Here is a 19,492-nt window from a genome sequence, read left to right as displayed (position 1 = left end):
CCAACATAGAGCGGGCCCAAGCTGACAGCTTCATAGATGGGCTCAAGCTGACAGCCGAGTCGGATGTGTAAATTGTTAAATTTTGTTAGTTATAGTTTGATTTTAGCCTAGGTTTTAGCATCACATAGCCAATGCCAGGCAGGCAATTAATGCGAAATACATGAAACTGTGAAAATGGTTAGTTAAATTCGTTTTGCGAAATCGCTTTGCGTTTGCCGCCTTTTTCATGTGAGCAACGAAAATGTGACGTCATATCAGCCCCCTGGTCGGAACATCTTTTAAGCTGGAATCACACTGACCATCACCGAGCATCAACGGCAACGTATCGTATAACGGAACGTCAGTGATGGTCCCATGCATTTTCAATGTGCGCTTTACGGTGATTCAAATCTTGGTTTTGCTCCAAATGGCTATACCAACCAGAAAATGTTCCCGCGCCTACGTTGTAAATCTAATTTTATACTTAGAGTCTCCTTAAGTTAGTTTACTTGTAAATAGGTTGAATTTAGCTAAAACTTGCTTAAAACTACCCAGGTAACCAATAAGCATTTCCAATGCATTTTAAAAGCAAGCCAATAAGCATTTAAGTTGCCTTAAATGCTACTTAAATGCTATTTTGGCAAAATTTGCGGCTACTTTTCTGCTAGCCCTCTTATAGTGCTGACAATGCTTATTTGCAGCTAGTTACCAACAAGAAGATTTTAAATAGAATTGTGGATGCCAATTTACAACAGTTATGCAGTCAAAAAGCTGATAAACAACAACCTGCAGTATAAAACGCCAGAGATGCTTATAAACGACAGATTTACTGCTTATTTTAATGCTTATTGGTTACCTGGGTAGGTTAAAACAACAACTCAAAATGCCAAGCAAAATGCTCTTAAAGCACAAACTAACAGACGTAACATTTCGAATAAATTTTCGAACAAAACAACGTTGCAATGACACCTCTAGCACATGAAAAAAACGCTGGCATCCCCTGGTGTAGTCTTCGCGCTACGCAGAGCGGGTTGCTATAAATTCAACAATGTTATTTACTTGTATATTTATTATCTGACAATAGCGCCAGCGCAGACGAACGGCGTTCTCGCGCAGTGACTGGTTTTTGAATCTTGGGGCTTAAGTGAAAATTTGAAATGATCGTTCCCAAGTAACAATTTCAGGCTGATCAAACGCTTTTATAACTGATTTTATTCAACCTGTGGCTGATCTATGGTTTAGGTTTAGAAATAAATACCTTTTTTCAGCTGTTAAACATCTAAATCTGGTGATTTTATCAAGCTTCAGGCTAATTAATAGCTGCTTTCGAAGCTGCAATGAAGCTCAGTAGAAACTTTTTTGCGCTTTTAAATGCCAATTCGCGCAATGCTATCAATTCTATTTTTAGAACGAGAAATAGTTTTGCAATGTGCTTTTCCAGTCGCTTAATCAACGCTTCATCAACCTTTATGCAGCCAAAAAAAAAAATCTATTTTTAAATTTAAAAAATGGAACGCGGCCTTTTTTATTTTGCTGTGAACATGTTTCGAACGCGATATTTTTAATTTCGAACAACTTTAATTCGTATAATTAAGCTAGCTTCTAGCTAATTAAGAATGCATGTCTTTTCCGGGAATTGAACCCGCCATCTTTTGATCCATAAGCACTCACCGTAAGATCCGCCCCATTTGCATCTGCAGAACAGACAGTGAGAATATCTTTACTCCTGAAGCCTAGCCCGTCTAGCGTGAAGCAGTCGATAATGTCGATAACTGACAAACTTTTGCTGTCAGCCAAATTGCGAAATTCTATGACCTGACAGTGTGTGTGCTGTGAGCCGAAAGAAAACTTAGTTGAAGTTTGTAAAGCCACTTTAAGCTTTTAAGCTTGTTTATCAGCTTTTGGGAGAGAACTGGTTTGAAAAACTTAAAGTAGTTTAAACATCGCTTATTTAAACACCATTTAAGTGCTTACTTTATGCAGCTTCGATCGCCTTAAACCAACCCGTAAACAACCATTGCTCTTGCAATTCAGCTACCGTTGTTACTTGGGCAGGCAAAAGTACAAATCCGGCTTCATATGTTGGAAAACCAGCCTTTTTGCCGGATTGACCGGCCACTGGCTTAACAAGTGAAACACTTGGCACCCTCTCAGACAGTGAGGATCACTGAAATCACGAGCAATCTTAGCGATGAAGCCAAGCTGTCGGGAAACCTTCGATATTGAGCTTGCTGACGTTTCCCGTACGCACACATCAACGCGCGATTTGTTGTTGCTGTTGTTATATAAGATTTTACATTGATTTTACACGTTTGTTTTTGTTTTCCCGGTAAAAAAACATACGTTTGAATCAAAAACGATAAGTTTTTGGTAGCTTTTTGTACTGGGCTTAGCAAGTTCTGTTGCAGTGGTGCGATGCAAATTAAACGTCAGCTTGGCATCAAGCAGTACAGTGGACCCCCGTTAGTTTGAACGATTGCTCATGCAAATTAACGGGGTTCGTTTTTAATTTGAACAACTGGCAACCCTAAATATGTTGAGACATAAATAAACTGGGCGCCCTGTTCTTTGTTATTGTTTTGATATTTCGTGTTAGCAGGTGCAACCGGCGAAATTTTTTTCTTAGATTAAACGTTGATAATCAGTAGCTGAAAACAGCCACGTAGCCAGAAGGGGGGGCCCGGGGGCCCAATTTTGATTTTAACTGTTTTATAAGCATATTTTTGCGTTTAGAACTATAATACGTTAAATGTATTGTAATGTATTATTTTTATAAGCAAAAAGATATGCATATAATGCATTAGGTGCCAAGATAGGGCTCCTGGCCCCCACCTCTGGCTACGTGGCTGGCTGAAAAGCATAACATGGAAAAAATTAACTACGTTAGCGCTGGGAAGAGGTAATATTTATCTTTCACTTTCATCGAATGTAGCTTTAATGCACGTCATAAATTTAGGTTACCTGCTGGTGAAAATAAAGAGAATATAGTGACCAGCTTGAAAAGAAAACATGTCACGCTTACTTTGGAGCAAAAACTTGAAATTATCAACCTACTGGATTCGGATGGTTTCTCTCCTGACAAAATTGCACGAAGATTCAACGTTTGCAAATCGACGGTTCTCAATATTTCCCGCAATAGAGAATCAATTCGAACAGCCGAAAACCGACTCAGAGAGACTGGCGTAACAGGTAGACGTACGGTAAAGGTAGCCAGATTTGTTGATATGGAGGAAGCGCTATTTGTATGGATGTTGCAGGAGAGGAATAAAAAGCATACAGTTACACCCGATGCTGTGAAGATAAAGGCGGAGTTGATGTTCTTGATGTTCCAGAAAAAGCAGAAATATTCCGACAAAGTAACGTTTGCTGCTACGAACGGTTGGTATGACAGATTTCGGAAACGTTATGGATTACGAATGCTGAATGTTACCGGTGAGAAAGTGTCTGGAGATGTTGAAGCGTTCACCTCCTTCAAGTGTAATCTCATGCAGATTATATTGGCTAATGGATATGAAAAACATGAAATCTATAATGCTGATGAGTCAGGACTTTTTTTCAAGTTGCTGCCATCGCGAACCTTAGCTTTACATGATGAAGACATAGCCGAAGGACGGAAAGTTATTAAATCTCGCGTTACATTTATGCCATGCTGTAATATGAATGGGTCGAATAAATTACCATTAACCCATTATGACCCAGCGTATGATATATCATACCTCGTCTTCAAAACCTGTTTACTGCTGAATTTCAATAGTTAGCATTGTTAATATATCACTACAAGAGAGATAAGACATCAATCTGATGTGTGTGTGATATAATTTGCCAGTTTTTGTCATTTCATCTGTATTTTCAACAGTGCAAAGTTGTGACAAATGGCGGAAAAAAAGTTGAAAAAATGGCGAAAAAATGTTTGTCTCCAAAACGCATGAAAAAGTCTACATTTAGTGACAAAACATTACCTGACATGTAAATTAGTATTTATATGTAAAGTCTATCACAAAATTCGATAAGAAATCTGTAAAAAACTTTGTGATTTGTTTGTTTGAAACTGAGCCTATAAAATATTTAACCTGCGATATTTTGGCCTTGAAAGCATTCCAAATGACGATTTTGCGTTTCCCGACACATTCGAGCCAGAATATAATAGATTACAGAGTTTCACTTCATTTGGTCCAAATTTAGGTATACCCGGGTCATAATGGGTTAATGCTTTTAGGGACTGCACAAAATCCAAAAGCACTTCCCAAAGACAAGTCATTATTGCCAGTGTACTACAAAAGTTCCAAGAAAGCATGGATGAACAGAGAACTGTTTAGAGAGTGGTTCTTTCAACAATTTGTTCCTTCAGTTAAAGAATTTGCTGAAAAAAACAACTGTAACGCGCGTGCTTTATTATTGCTCGATAATTGCTCTGCACACCACGATGGTGCCCAGGTAACCAATAAGCATTTCCAATGCAATTTAAAAGCAAGCCAATAAGCATTTAAGTTGCCTTAAATGCTACTTAAATGCTATTTTGGCAAAATATGCGGCTACTTTACTGCTAGCCCTCTTATAGTGCTGACAATGCTTATTTGCAGCTAGTTACCAACAAGAAGAATTTAAATAGAATTGTGCATGCCAATTTACAACAGTTATGCAGTCAAAAAGCTGATAAACAACAACCTGCAGTATAAAACGCCAGGGATGCTAATAAACGACTGATTTACTGCTTATTTTAATGCTTATTGGTTACCTGGGTGGTGATGCTCTAGAATATGGTGAAATTAAAGTCTTATACATGCCACCTAACATTACATCGCTCGGTCAACCTATGGATCAAGGGGTACTGAACTCTATCAAAAAGCGATATAAAAATAAGCTTATGTTACATTTACTTTTGAATAAGGAAGAATTAGCATTCGAAGAAAAGTTGAAAAAAATTTCATTATGCGATGTGATAAACTGGCTTCATCAGTCCTGGGAGGAAATTTCGCGCAAAACTATTGAAGGTTCTTGGAAGAATCTGGTCGATGAATATCCTCATTTCACTTTGGATAGGGATGAAGACAACTCTCTAGATTTAGATGTACTAGCTTTAGCGAGTTCCATTGCTGAAGCTTTGGAGGAACATCCGTCTTCGGAAGAAGTAAAGAAATGGCTGAATGATAGTGTTTGCGACATGAACGGCAATAAACTCATCGGAGATTGCGATATCTACAGTGATCAGGAAATCGTAGATTACGTCCTCAATCGTCACACAGACAGTGTGGACCTGTGTACTTCTTCAAGTGAAATTGACCAGGACGACTCAACTTCCGATGATGCTTCTTTTCAAATTCAAAGGCTCGACGCGGATCGTGATAAACACAATAAGGCAATGGAATGTGTAGAGTATCTCATAAACTTTATGGAAAAAAAACGGGATGTGTTGGAAGTAACCCGCTTAAATAACATTAAAAGTAAACTAATTGAATATGAATGGAAACGGCGCCGAGAAGTTTAATTTTATCTTGCAAGCAATATGCTTCAGGTGATTTGACATTTGACTGATGAATTTTATTTAATAATCGAATAAATCTTTCTATAGTTACTTTTTATTATATTCTCCTGATTTGAGTAGATATCAATATGCAATAATATTTTCGGCTGTTCTCAGATTCGAGTTTTTTCACAGGCACAAAATTTAAATAAAAGGTTTCATATAAATAGAATGGATTCTTGGAATGGACACCGAAATGGTTGTTTTGGTTTTTGACTAATGATCGACAAATTTCTTTGGCTAGTTACTGCTTATTTTGGTTATCAGAATGTAGACAAATGCTGTCAAGTTGATGATGACATTTGAACCTTTTTTAATTTGCACGTCGTGCAAACCAACGGGGTTCAAATTAAAAAGTGTTCAGATTAAAAACGGTCAAACGAACGGGGGTCCACGGTACTCCGAGGTCATACACTCGGTCGACTCTCGAAATTACCTGTTCAATTATTTCGTAGTTGAAGAAGATTGGACAAGCGATGCGATGAAAAATCATTACTTGGCACTTCGGGATGTGGATGACTGTTTTTTTTTTTTCGGGAAGATTTATGAGTAGTGCGACCAATTGTCCACACAAAAAGGCGCCTTATAGTAGTGTACTGAGTGTACTTGTAACAACCCTGATGCGACCATGACGTCTATAAAATCGAGCAGTTTCTGATTCGATTATCCTCCCTGTTCTGTTCTGTCATCGTCGTTGTCGATTTTTCATGGCAGGAGCAAAAGAAAAAAGCAACAGAAGAATAATACTGCATCATCAGAGTGCTAATTTGTGGACAAAAACATTTTTCAATTTTTCTCGTTGAACAGTTTATCTACCCGTATCAAAATTGACCGAATTCAATAAATAACGGTTAGTGGTTTGTGAAAGGAATTCCTGTTTCTAAAAGTGTCAAAAATTGTTGGTGACTAAAACGGAAATCGAAGTCGTCGAACGTCCGCAGGAAGGGGTCTTATTGTTCCAGAAAGAAGTGCGCTAGGGACTGAGTATACGATTCAGTCGTTTAAATTCAGTATAAATAAGAAATTAGCAGAAAACTTAGCCAACGGTGCTTGGAAGCACTTTTGTACTGCTGATATTTCTCTTGTTAAAGCCGGAAGTAAATCTCGCAGTAATGGGAATCCTTGGAAATTCGTCCTCATTGACGACTGATATAGGTGAGTACTAAGCATCATTGAAGTCGAAAGAAGCCTTACAAGTCACAGAAGTTTTGATTTTTGTTATCTCTGGTGGGGTCAATTTTGTGTTCCTATTAATTAAGTTAGCATGTCTGCGGTAGTCGTCACAAGCACTACATATAAATTTAAATCGAAATGCACCAAAGAGGGCATATTACGGTTTTGATCACCAGCAGAACGGGAGGCGGTGTTCAGGCAATGTCTGAATCATACACCGATCGAAAATTCCACAAATTGAAATCGACAGCCAGAAATGGGTGCTGTATCTATTCGTTGTTCCATTCCAATCATCGTCCATCGGTTTTGGTCGATGGTGCTTGAAATGCAAAGGAAAGTGCAACGCGAAAAGAAATAGTCGAGCGAAAGTTGTCGCGTCTGAGTGGCACAAACAAGTTGAGCAGGCAATTTCTTTCAAATAGATATGCGATAATGATTACGCACCGTTTCGTCATCAAATTGATATACCTAAACGATTCTTTTTTTTTTCTTCAATGAATTAGTCATCCATAGATTGACTGTTGGAGCGGAGTTTCGATATAGATAGTAGCACACACAAGCAGAAGTAATTATTTGAATATGAAATCAACACCGATAGAAAGGAAATTGAAAAAGGTCTTTCGAGTCACGTTATCAACGAGTACAAAACAGGCAACCTCAAGTGTAAGACGTCATTTTAATGCTGTGAACGAATGTAAAGCGTTTTTTCTTCTGTAAAAATATTCAAAATTTGTTCTTTTGAAACAAACCATGGGTGGATGCTAACGTTGGTGTGTACTGGTGTGTAATGTCTGTATTGTTTCTATTTGTCTCAGCACATTCCTACCGAAAAGATTTCTGTGTGTATTGATATATGGAGGCATGTGCATATATAATGTTAAACCTGTTTAGATTCTCCTTGCGTGCACCAAGTAGGACAATCTGGTTATTAACACACTCTATTTGAAATAATAAATCGATTGTTGGAAGGTTGAAATATCAAACACAATTGATTGAATAGCCTTAAAATTAGAAGTAAATTGAGGTACCGCTAAGTTTTTTTTTATGGAAATGCATTATTTCCAGGCTTAGAAAATGCTGCATTTACAGTTTGAGAGGATCATTACTTCATTAGCAACAAAGTTGGTATCCTTGATTCAAACTAGGTTGCATTTATTATTTACTAGCTGACCCGACAAACTTCGTATTGCCACAAATTAACCTGTGTTGTACATAAATCATGAATCTCGGATGATCTTTATCACTTCTCGAGTTTTGCAAGTCCCCCAGTGGGCGGCGCTTCCGACGGCGGGTCACCGGCAACACTCGCGACCGGCTCGTCCTGAATGATCTAGTGTTACTATAGATAGTTTTTGTGGTCTTGTTATTGATTAATGTTTTATGGAAGAGTCTCGAATTTCTCGAGTTGGATTAGTTTTTGAGTTTCGCCAAAATTTCTGTTTTATTTGTATGAGAGTCCATATCCCCCTACCACAGGGGTGAGAGGTCTCTAACTATCATAAAATAAATTCAAGACTCAAAAATCTCCTACATGCTAAATTTGGTTCCATTTGCTTGATTAGTACTCAAATTATAAGGAAATTTGTATTTCATTTGTATGGAAGCCCACCCTCTTAAAAGGGAAAGGGGTCGTAATACACCACAGAAAAAAAATTCTGCCATCTAAAACTCTCACATGCCAAATTTGGTTCCATTTACTTGATTAGTTCTAAAGTTATGAGCAAATTTGTATTTCGTTTGAATGGGAGCCCCCCCCCTCCTAAAAAGGTAAGAAGTCCTAATTCATCATGGGAAAAATGGTTGCCTCCAAAAACACCCACATGCCAAATGTTGTTCTATTTGCTTGATTAGTTCTCGAGTTAGGAGGAAATTTGTATTTCATTTGTACAGGAGCCCCCCCTCTTAGAGTGGGGAGGGGTCCTAATTCACCGTAGAAAATTTTCTTGCCCTCGAAAACCTTCACATGCCAAAGTTGGTTCCATTTGCTTGATTAGTTCTCGAGTTATGGGGAAATTTGTATTTCATTTGTATTGGAGCCCCCCCTCCTAATGTGGGAAGAGGTCCTAATTCATCACAGAAAAAATTCTTGGCTCCAAAAACACCTACATGCCAAATTTGGTTCCATTTGCTGGATTAGTTCTCGAGTTATGAGGAAATTTGTATCTCGTTTGTACAGGACCCCCCCTCCTAAAGTGGGGAGGGGTCCCAATTCATCATTGAAAAAAAAATTGTCTCCAAAAACACACACATGCCAAATTTGGTTCAATTCGCTTGATTAGTTCTCGAGTTATGAGGAAATTTGTATTTCATTTGTACAGGAGCCCCTCCTCTTAAAGTGGGGAGGGATCCTAATTCACCATAGAAAATTTTCTTGCTCTCGAAAACCTTCACATGCCAAATTTGGTTGCATTTGCTTGATTAGTTCTCGAGTTATGAGGAAATTTGTATGGAAGTCCCCCCTCTTAAAGGGGAGAGGAGTTATAATTCCTCTTATAAAGAGGGGAGGGGTCTCAATTCACCATAGAATAAATTCTTGTCACCAAAAAAAACACCCACATGCCAAATGTTGTTCTATTTGCTTGATTAGTTCTCGAGTTAGGAGGAAATTTGTATTTCATTTGTACAGGAGCCCCCCCTCTTAGAGTGGGGAGGGGTCCTAATTCACCGTAGAAAATTTTCTTGCCCTCGAAAACCTTCACATGCCAAAGTTGGTTCCATTTGCTTGATTAGTTCTCGAGTTATGAGGAAATTTGTATGGCAGCCCCCCCTCTTAAAGGAGAGAGGAGTTACAATTCCTCTTATAAAGAGGGAGGGGTCTCAATTTACCATAGAATAAATTCTTGTCACCGAAAACACCCACATGCCAAATTTGGTTCTATTTGCTTGATTAGTTCTCGAGTTATGAGGAAATTTGTATTTCATTTGTATAGGAGCCCCCCCTCCTAAAGTGGGGAAAGGTTCTTATTCATCATAGAAAACATTCTTGCCTCCAAAAACACCTACATGCCAAATTTGGTTCCATTTGCTGGATTAGCTCTCGAGTTATAAGGAAATTTGTATTTCGTTTGTATAGGAGCCCCCCCCCCTCTTAAAGTGGGGAGGGGTCCCAATTCATCATAGAAAAAAATTTTGTCTTCAAAAACACACACATGCCAAATTTGGTTCCATTTGCTTGATTAGTTCTCGAGTTATGAGGAAATTGGTATTTCATTTGTACAGGAGCCCCCCCTCTTAAAGTGAGGAGGGGTCCTAATTCAACATAGAAAATTTTCTTGCCCTCGAAAACTTTCACATGCCAAATTTGGTTCCATTTGCTTGATTAGTTCTCGAGTTATGAGGAAATTGGTATGGAAACCCCCCCTCTTAAAGGGGAGAGGAGTTATAATTCCCCTTATAAAGAGGGGAGGGGTCTCAAATTACCCTAGAATAAATTCTTGTCACCGATAACACCCACATGCCAAATTTGGTTCTATTTGCTTAATTAGTTCTCGAATTATGCAGAAATTTGTGTTTCATTTGTATGGGAGCCCCCCCTCTTAGTGGGGGGAGGGGTCTCTAACCATCACTAAAACCTTTCCTGGCCCTAAAAACCTCTACATGCAAATTTTCACGCCGATTGGTTCAGTAGTTTTTGATTCTATAAGGAACACAAAACAGACAGACAGACAGACAGACAGACAGACAGACAGACAGACAGACAGAAATCCTTCTTTATAGGTATAGATTCTGGCAGGTGCAGGGGTAACCAAAAATAATAAAACATTCTGATGCTTCTTGTTTGTTACTGACATAACAAGAGCCCAGGGCGCCCATCGTATGTGAAATACTATTTGGATTATTTGAAAGTTTTTCAGTCAAGCAATGTAGCCAATCGAGCCTATCAGACAACAAAAGATGACGTACATGTTTAGACATTTCATCACCCATCGGGAATACGATTCAATCTGTGGTTTTGTGGTGAGGATAAATTCTATTTGTGTCCCCGGAGGGTTAACTATAAACACGTACGTGTAAAGTATACTATACTCGTTCGTATTAAGTTTTAGTGACTTCAAACTACTTCCAGTGCTATCCATTGACTATAATTGCCTGCTTCGCCCCTCTATACTTCGTTCTGTCTCAGTCATGATTTGTAGAAACTGTATCATAGTTTATCGCTGATGTTGCGCCTTTAAAGAGGGTCATTTTTAATTCCCCTTCCGCCATATGTGTCCCCAATTTTATCAATTCGTCAAATAATTTCTTTGAAGTCTACCAAAAATATGCAAAAAGGCTTTGGATTCATCAAGCTGGCAAAATATGGATCCTACACTATTCAATTTTACGAGTAACAACTGACAATTTTAGGCACTGCTCAAGAGTGTTCCCGAGATGCGCACGAAACACCTCCCTCGATCCAATGTAGCTCTGATCAATCGCGTCAGTTTGTCCGGAATACCGTGTTCGTGCATTATCTGATATATTTGATCATGATCGATTGCATCCTGTGGTGCTTTGAAGTCAATAAACGTATTGCCGACAATTCTGTAAGATTATAAGAATAGTAAAACATTGGCCTACGCATTGGCGCGAGCTCCCATGATTCCCATCTGATAATTTTCTACGAAATCTTGTGCTATCGGTGATAGCCGGAGTAATAGGGTTTGAAAAAGTATCTTGTACGCGGCGTTTACCAGCAGATTCCTAATATGTAAAATAAGTATTAGCCTTTTCCGCAGCTCTACAGTTAATATCGGCGACATCGTGGTTGTCGGCAATCCCTGAAAGCATGTGCATGTGCGTGCTTCAAATTGTGTAAGCAATGAAGGGTAGCACATCAGCCTAAATAGTTTTGTTGGAAAACTATGTTCAAACATAATCCGTCACTTAACTAAACTATCCGCCACCTTGAAGTCCATGAGCAAATAGTGTATGCAAATAGCAAATCTTCGAATTTCAAAATTTGAGGATCCTATTTAAGGATAAGGTGCGTATGTGGGCTTAGTTCTCCTCAATCCTTACCTGATGGTCTGCGCTTCGGACTTTCAAAAGTAAGCTAACTGCTTACTTAAGCTTAAGCTCTAACTGCTTTTTTCGTCCAAATCTTTCATTTTTTTCGGCCGTTGACTCCATCTTACTTACTGTGCACACCGCCATGTTGTGTTGAAGAAATTTTAATCTTCTCCACCGCGAGAACGCGATCCTAGTGCTGATGTTCTTTACGACGATGGAATCTTTCTTCAGTATATCGGTATCTCTCCCTGTTCTGGTAAGTTGTTTTAAATTGATCTGACAGAAGACCTTCCATTAGAAAGATTCCAGTTATTCTTTCAGACGTTTCGTCGTACAGAATAGATACAACACCTGAGTAGTTCTCTGGCTGCGGAAGAGTTGATTAACCTATGCCCAATGCCATTTGTGGTAGACTGGAGATTCTACCAGTAATGGGACAAACGAACCTCTCACATGTGAACGCAAACGAGTGCGAGATGATCGACAGTTTTTTTTCTAACAGAGAGATGGGATAGCTTTTGCTGTATCAAGAATTCCTCTCCACTGTACCCGATCCTGAGCCACACGTCGCCAATTCATAGAGCACCTCGATACACGCAAGTCGGTTTGAACCTGGTTAAGCCATCTAGCACGTTGGAACTCTCTATTGACGCCAGTAGGGTTCTTGAAGAGAACATATTGCACTGCATAATCACCCGGCATCTTTGCGACGTGGCCAGCCCACGGCTAACTCTCTCACCTCTAGCCCTCTAACTTTCGTCAGGTCTACGATGGGAAGCCCTACAAATAGTGCCAGCAGCTTGTGGTTCATAAGCCTACGTCACTCTCCGCTATCCGTTTGTACTCCACCAAAAATAGTCCGTAACACCTTTCGTTCGAATACGGCACGAATGTCTGCAGTAACTGGTGGCAACTAAACTTTTGGATATTTTTTCGCGGCCCTTATACTCAACAACAAACGAGCTCAGAGAGAAATGACAGTATGTATGTGTTAGCTCTCTCTCCTCTTTTTGTCAATATCTTTTGTTTTGTTTATGCTTAGCTAGATTTACTTAAAATGGCGTCGAAACAAGAGGCATGCCGAGAGCGCGTTGTAGACTTCTACGGACTGCCACAGAAATCTCGGCGAAAAGTATTCGGGTTAATATTTAAAAAGCGAATATGTTACGGCCTCGACTGTTTACCATATCCTAAGATGCCCAACAACTATTCGCAAGCAAGGTAGTGAAAGACCAGCCAAAAGTATGGACGCAGAAGGACATCGTTCTCTTTCTCGTGCCTTCAGCAACAAGCCCTCTGGTTTGGTTATCAATTAAGATCGAATGCTTAAAGGAAAGTTTGAACCCGTTTCTACAAAAACATCATGCAGATGGACTATACGTGTTTTGGCCGGATAGAGCATCATCGCATTACGCCAATAACACACAATCGTTCCTGAATACCCATTCGATCCCATTTGTATCCAAAAACCACGACCCGAAAAATCTGTCGAAGATTTCTTTGGGATTTTGAGTTCCTTGGTGTTGTACAAAAATAACTGGAGAGCCAAGAATTGCAAACAGTGGTAGAATCAAGAAATGCATTCGCAAAGTTGACAAGATGGCCGTACAACGCTCCTGTTCGGACATCAAACGGAAGCTTCGCCGAACAGCCGATTACGGACCGTTTTCAAATGTACACTAATTTTTTTTGCAACAATGGGTAATGTATCTTTAATTTCGGTAAATCAAATCTTGTTTACGAGTTCATGGTTTATTCTTCACCTCCATACTCCATTCTCTTGTACGCCGTCGAAGATCGTTCTAAGCATTTGTGTTTCGAAAACTCCGAGCACTCGCAGGAGCATTGCCCATGTTTCATACCCGTAGAGAACAACCGGTCTAATAAGCGTATTGTACAGTTAGCCCGTTCGACCGCAATTGCTTGTGAAGCCTATAGGTAGCACAACTTCCGTTGATAATACGCCTCCGAAACTCGCGGCTGATAGCATTGTCCGCCGTTACCAGTGAGCCAAGGTAGACAAATTGTCAAGTTCATCGCCGTCGATCATATTAAAGTACATTTTAGACGTATTTACCTTTAACCCAATCTTTTCTGCTTCACGCTTTAGGCTGGTGTATTGTTCCGCCACCCCCAGAGAAGTTTGTTGAATTTGTTGATTTGTCAGATTTGTTGAAGATCGTGCCTCGCATGTTGATGTGCGCTATGTTGAACAGCAGGCATGAGAGACCATCACCTTGACGAAGCCCTCTGCCACTGTGTGATTCGAATGAAAATGGACTTGACGATCCACCCGAAATCCGGACACAGCACTGTGTACCATCTATCGTAGATTTAATCAGTTTGATGAGCTTCCTGGGCAAGCTGTTTTCGTCCATGATTTTCCATGGCTCTTTCTGGTCTGGTATCATATGCGGCTTTGAATTCCGGCTGTAATTACAGCAATCGAGCTGGTTGCCCTTTTTACAGATGGGGCAAACCACACCTTCCATCCACGCCTTCGGTAGTTTCTCCTCCTTCCAAATTCTTGAAATTATCTAGTGAAGTGCCGTTGCTAGTAGTTCTTTGCTATTTTTGCTGGGTTTTACCAGGAGTCGGTCCTTTCCAGCTGCTTTTTCACTGGATCTCTTCGAGATCGTAAGCCAGCTTGATGTTATCATTTGATAGGCACTCCCAGGTTAACCTCCATTCCGTCTCCTTCTGTTATATCGCCATTGATGGACATATATCGAAGAACCTGGCGACCTAGCGCTCGTGTTGAACAGGTTTGCCTTCTCGGTGAGTGTCCTTTACGATCCTTTAAACTGGCTCAGCTTTTCGTAGAACTTGCACATATCATTAGCACGGAATAGCTTTTCAGGATGTCTGCCCACCTTCTGGCGCTTTTTTTTCCTCAGGATCGTGGTCAACGCATTCCACACTCGTCGATATTTGGCGAAATTCTCCCTCGTGGCAAGGCTTAAAGCGAATCTGTTTACACAATCCGTGCTGAAACTGGATGAATTTGATCTGTCAGATGGGAACAAATGATCACATCAATTTCATCTAGTTCTAACCCGTATTGAATAAAGAAATTCGTTGTTAGATAGTTTTCTCAAGCTTTTTTCTCCATCGCTCATTGGCATGTTTAACCGAGGAGGACGGCTTTATCGTGGGCTATGTACCGTTGATAGTTTTGAGCGCACATGTACTGCTACTAGATAATGATCCGAGTCAATATCCGAACGGTAGCGTATATTCGAGAAAAACCGACCATCGATGAGAGTATGGCCGAGTTGATTGGTTCAATGTTCGTTGGTCAAGTGATCTCCAGGTGGCTTTGTGGATATCTTTGCGGGGGAAGAAAGTGTTTCTGATCTCCAGGCCTCGAGAAGCTGCGCAGTTGATGCATCGTTGGTCGTTATCGTTCGCGTCGATGTGCAGGCTATGGAGTTCGATCACTGCATCAATATATCGCATCCCTGCCAATCTGAGCATTCATACTCTCAATGACAATCTTGTCCCGTGGCGAGCAGCTCTCGTATGTTACTTTCAGCTGTGCATAGAACGCTTTCTTTTCGTCGTCGGCTTTACCTTCGTGTGGACAATGCACGTTTATGATGGTGTGTCCTGCACTGTACTCATTACTACGAAGCTCGTTCCAAGCTCGTTTGTTGCTCCACCGCTCTGGAAATATTGGGCTTTGCCGCCACGGATCCTCGACACCCTCTCACCTTTGTGACGGATCTTCTGCAGTGCCACGATGCCAAGATTCTAACAACTGATCGCCACCCATGAAATTAGGCGAGCTGCAGTTCCAAGTACCAAGCGTCCATCCCATGCCCTTATTTCCTCGCCTTTGTCCATGCCGAATGTTCCGAGTCGAATTTCCTTTATTATTCGCAGTAAGGTGGGTTTAGGTAGGTTGCCTTACTAGGGCCCTTCGATAGCGTGATCTTAGGTGACAGCTGCCATCTTAGGTGTAGTGCCGAGACAACACATTTCTTAATTCAGCCACCCGCTTCAGATCAGACGCTGTCGTGAGCCGCTCATGGAGTACTGCAACCCTTCACTTGATTGAGGAACCGTCCAGCCAGTTAATTTGATAATCTCTTTAATTTTACAGAGAAAGCTACAAGCGAAAACAACGCCCAGGAAAAATGGGGTCTCATTATGGACGTGTGCGACAAAGTGATCAATGGCGCGGTAAACTCCAAGGACTGCTTGGCCGTGATTGTTAAACGGTTAAACCACAGCGATCCGCACGTCGTCATGCAGGCCATTACGGTGAGTTGAGTTGTAGGTACGTTAAAATTAAACGTATTATTTATTGTTTTTTTTATTGTTATTTAGCTCTTGGACGCTTGCGTTAGTAATTGCGGCAAACAGTTTCACCTGGAAGTAGCTTCACGAACTTTCGAAACCGAATTCAAAAAACTACTGGCGAAAAGTCAATCGAAAGTTAATATGGTAAGCAACATCTAATCTAACAGTTATTTGGCGAACTTCAATACGGTCCGTCTTTTCAGCGTCTCAAGCTTTGTCTTAAAAAGTGGGCGGAATCCGAATTCAAGAGTGATCCACAGCTGAACCTTATTCCGTCGCTGTATCAAAAGTTGCGCTCCGAAGGGCACGATTTTAGCGATCCCTCGGTTACACCCAAGCGGGAGGTTCCACTGAGCAAAGATCCAAATGTAGTCTCTAGTCAACAGGAGGAAGAGGATATAGCGAAGGCCATTGAATTGTCGCTGAAAGAGAATAAAAGCGGTACCGGTAGCACCAATCAATCGCCGAAAATGACCAGCGGTACCGGTGCCGGTGTGGGCGCTTCAGGAGTATGTGTCTTTTTGTTGCCTAATCTTAGCGGACTATTCCGAACTGATTTGTTTTCTTCTATTTCCAGAGCTCACTCTACCCGATGTTGGCTACGGTTCCGGCGGCGGAGCTACGAAAGGTAGTTACGCTCAGTTACTTAATTGTATTGTTGAGTTCTCTAAAATGAGGGTGTTTTTTTAGGTTCGCGCTTTGTACGATTTTGAAGCTGCGGAAGACAACGAGTTGACCTTCCAGGCGGGTGAAATCATTATGGTGTTGGATGATAGTGATCCCAATTGGTGGAAGGGTCAAAACCAAAGGGGAGAGGGCCTATTTCCATCGAATTTTGTTACATCGGATTTGAATGCCGAGCCTGAGAACGCTGCTGCTGGGTCAAGCAGTAAGAGTAAAAAGAATGTGCAATTTTCGGATGAACAGAAAACAGAAGAGGAAAGCACACCAGCCAAGGAACAGGTGGTGGAGATCAATGAAGAGAAAATAGATCGTTTGTTACATTTGCTGCATGAGGCCGATCCGGAGGATCCATCGGCCGATACTGAAGAAATGCTTCAACTAGAACAGCTAGTCAATCAGATGGGACCGTTGATTGATACTGAGCTTGAGCGTGTAGATAGGAAGCATGCCCAGTTGACACAATTGAGCAGTGATTTAGTGGAAGCCATCAATTTGTATCACACTCTAATGAGAGAGCCTGACCGTTCGATGATGATGAACATGGGCCCTCCTGGATACGGAATGCCAGGTTTTCCAGGACCATCGGCAATGCCCGGAATGTACAGTATGCCGGGAATGTTTAACCAGAATATGTTCTCATCCGGAATGAATGGAATGCCCCCGTATGGAATGCAACAAATGCGCCATGATATGGGTCAAATGAGTGTCAGTTCAATTCCACAATTTCCCCCGCCACAACAATCCATACCAACAATGTCACAAAATGGACCATCAAGTTTACCCCCACATCAAATACCGACCAGTGCAGCGATGGTAGGAATGCAAGGTTTAGGTCAACAATCTCATCTAACAATGAACCCACCCATGCCTCCTCAGCAGTCAGTTCCACAACAGCAGCCTCAACACATGCCAAACATAACGATTCCTTCGCAGATGGTTGGTGCACCACAACCGTCGCAACAACCACCAACAACATCGATCAATATGAGTCACATGCAACCATCCTTACCACCAAACTTTTCCAACCCTACTTCACCACCGCCATCCGTTAGTACAGCCCCTCCACTAACGCAGCAGCTACCACCAGCAGTTACCGTGCCCAACCAGCAAACGCCGCGACCGCCATTGCCTCCTCAGCAGCAAGTTTCCACTGGCAGCTATTCGAATTTCACGCAACCTCAACAGCAAATACCGCAGCCCGCAGCCGCGGGTGTTCCGGCCACCCAACAGCAGCCGCAACAACCGGCAACGGCTCCACCTCCCAACGGTGTTGTACATAACCATCACCTTCCGCATCCTAATGCTGCGTTGGGCTCACTTCCACCCTTTCAAAACCCTATACTTCCCCCGTACATACAAATGCCACCGGGAATGGCCCCCGGCGCTGGTTTTCCTCCCGTCAGTTCTGCTCATCACCATCACCACCATATGCACATGGCAGGAGGAATGATGCCGCCCTCGGCGACACCCCTTTCGATTAACACCGCGGCAAGCAATTCACCGCAGAACATTCCGATCTACCAACAGCAACGGTAAACCTTTTTCTGTGGCGTCTCTTGTTAAATCCTCCCATCTCTATTGATTGATTGATTGATTGATATTTAGCCTACACTAAATTTTGAATTGCATCCTTTCGGTTCGTTTCGCGCCATCTTCGCTGGTCGAGTAGCAAAAGAAGGAAGTCTGTTCAAATCGGCCCTCTGTAGCTAAGCAACTGTGCCGGAAATGCTTGTAGGCTTTTGAAAGTTTTATTTTATTTTTCATCGTTTGGGTTTTTTTTCGAAACCAAAGACGTGATTTTACAAAAGTCGTTCGATTTGTTTGTTTGAATAGTTTAGAAACAATTTGACTATTTATTTTTTAGAGCTCTTGTGATGAATGAGCGAAGAAATTCCAGTGTCACTTTTACATGCTCGAACGCAACACAACTTTTCTTTTCAGCCAATTGATTGTTGAATCTAAACGAATCAGTCAGACTTAACCTATTGCTTTCATTAATAGGGAGCTTTGAGTATTCTCTCTCCATTGTTTAATTAGGACCGTTTAAAATTAGGATTATTTTCTTCTTAGAAAACTATCAATATTTTCAAGCCAAGGCAAAGGTTAACTCTTTACCTTCGAGCCAAACCGTTTGTGCCGTGTAACATTGTGTGTAACCTAGTTCGGTTTGCGAATTTTTCTTTATTTTTTTTTTGTTTTATTTATTTTTTACTGATTATTCTTTTCAAACATTGTTGATTAAACATTACTGCGAAGAAATGCAGATCAAGAGAGTTCAAGGGAGAGAGCGCACCGAAGAGGAAATCAATTTAACCTGTGCAGTCGACATAGAGGAAACTGTGCGAACCGGCCGAGATAATAGCTTGCAATTTATATATTTCCACATGAATAAACGACGTGTAAAAAAAGCAGTAACTGCATACCTAGCAAAAAAGTAAAACCAGCATATTATTATTATTCTTATTATTGGAAATTACAAGTAAAAATATGTATTTATATGCTCTGATGGTAGATGAGAAGCGAACGGACGGTTAAACTAACCTCGACAGGGGGTCATTGTGGATCGGAAATTGTAATATATTGAAGAAAAGCCGCAAAGCTATCGACTATAAATAAAGTTTATCCAATAAAATTAGCCAAAAATTTGAAATAATTTCAATGTCCGAACGAACACGTCTACCTTAGCGCAGAACGGTGTAACCAGCTGCGCTGAAAACTAAGGTCGTATACCGACAGAGAAGGAGGTACTGTGTGGTTTCGGCACCATAAGATGGTAGCCCGAGACTCGGTAACTCGGACAAAAAGACAAGCTATACCTTAACCCTAAAATACTACGAA

General features: G+C 41.0%; 1 protein-coding gene across 1 annotated transcript; it reads left to right on the top strand.

The window, feature by feature from the left end:
* The first annotated feature begins 6,241 nt into the window (after nucleotides 1-6,241).
* Nucleotides 6,242-19,256, top strand: LOC128741351 (signal transducing adapter molecule 2). Its single transcript, XM_053837122.1, has 6 exons — nucleotides 6,242-6,655; nucleotides 15,771-15,931; nucleotides 15,998-16,114; nucleotides 16,174-16,479; nucleotides 16,548-16,598; nucleotides 16,661-19,256. The coding sequence occupies exons 1-6, from the start codon at nucleotides 6,613-6,615 to the stop codon at nucleotides 18,188-18,190; spliced, it is 2,208 nt and encodes a 735-aa protein (XP_053693097.1). The 5' UTR covers nucleotides 6,242-6,612; the 3' UTR covers nucleotides 18,191-19,256.
* The last annotated feature ends 236 nt before the right edge of the window (nucleotides 19,257-19,492 follow it).

The sequence above is a fragment of the Sabethes cyaneus genome, chromosome 3, assembly GCF_943734655.1.
Source record: "Sabethes cyaneus chromosome 3, idSabCyanKW18_F2, whole genome shotgun sequence".
Taxonomy (NCBI): Eukaryota; Metazoa; Arthropoda; class Insecta; order Diptera; family Culicidae; genus Sabethes; species Sabethes cyaneus.
Note: the sequence above shows the minus strand (reverse complement) of the source record. Positions and strands in the feature narration are given on the sequence as shown.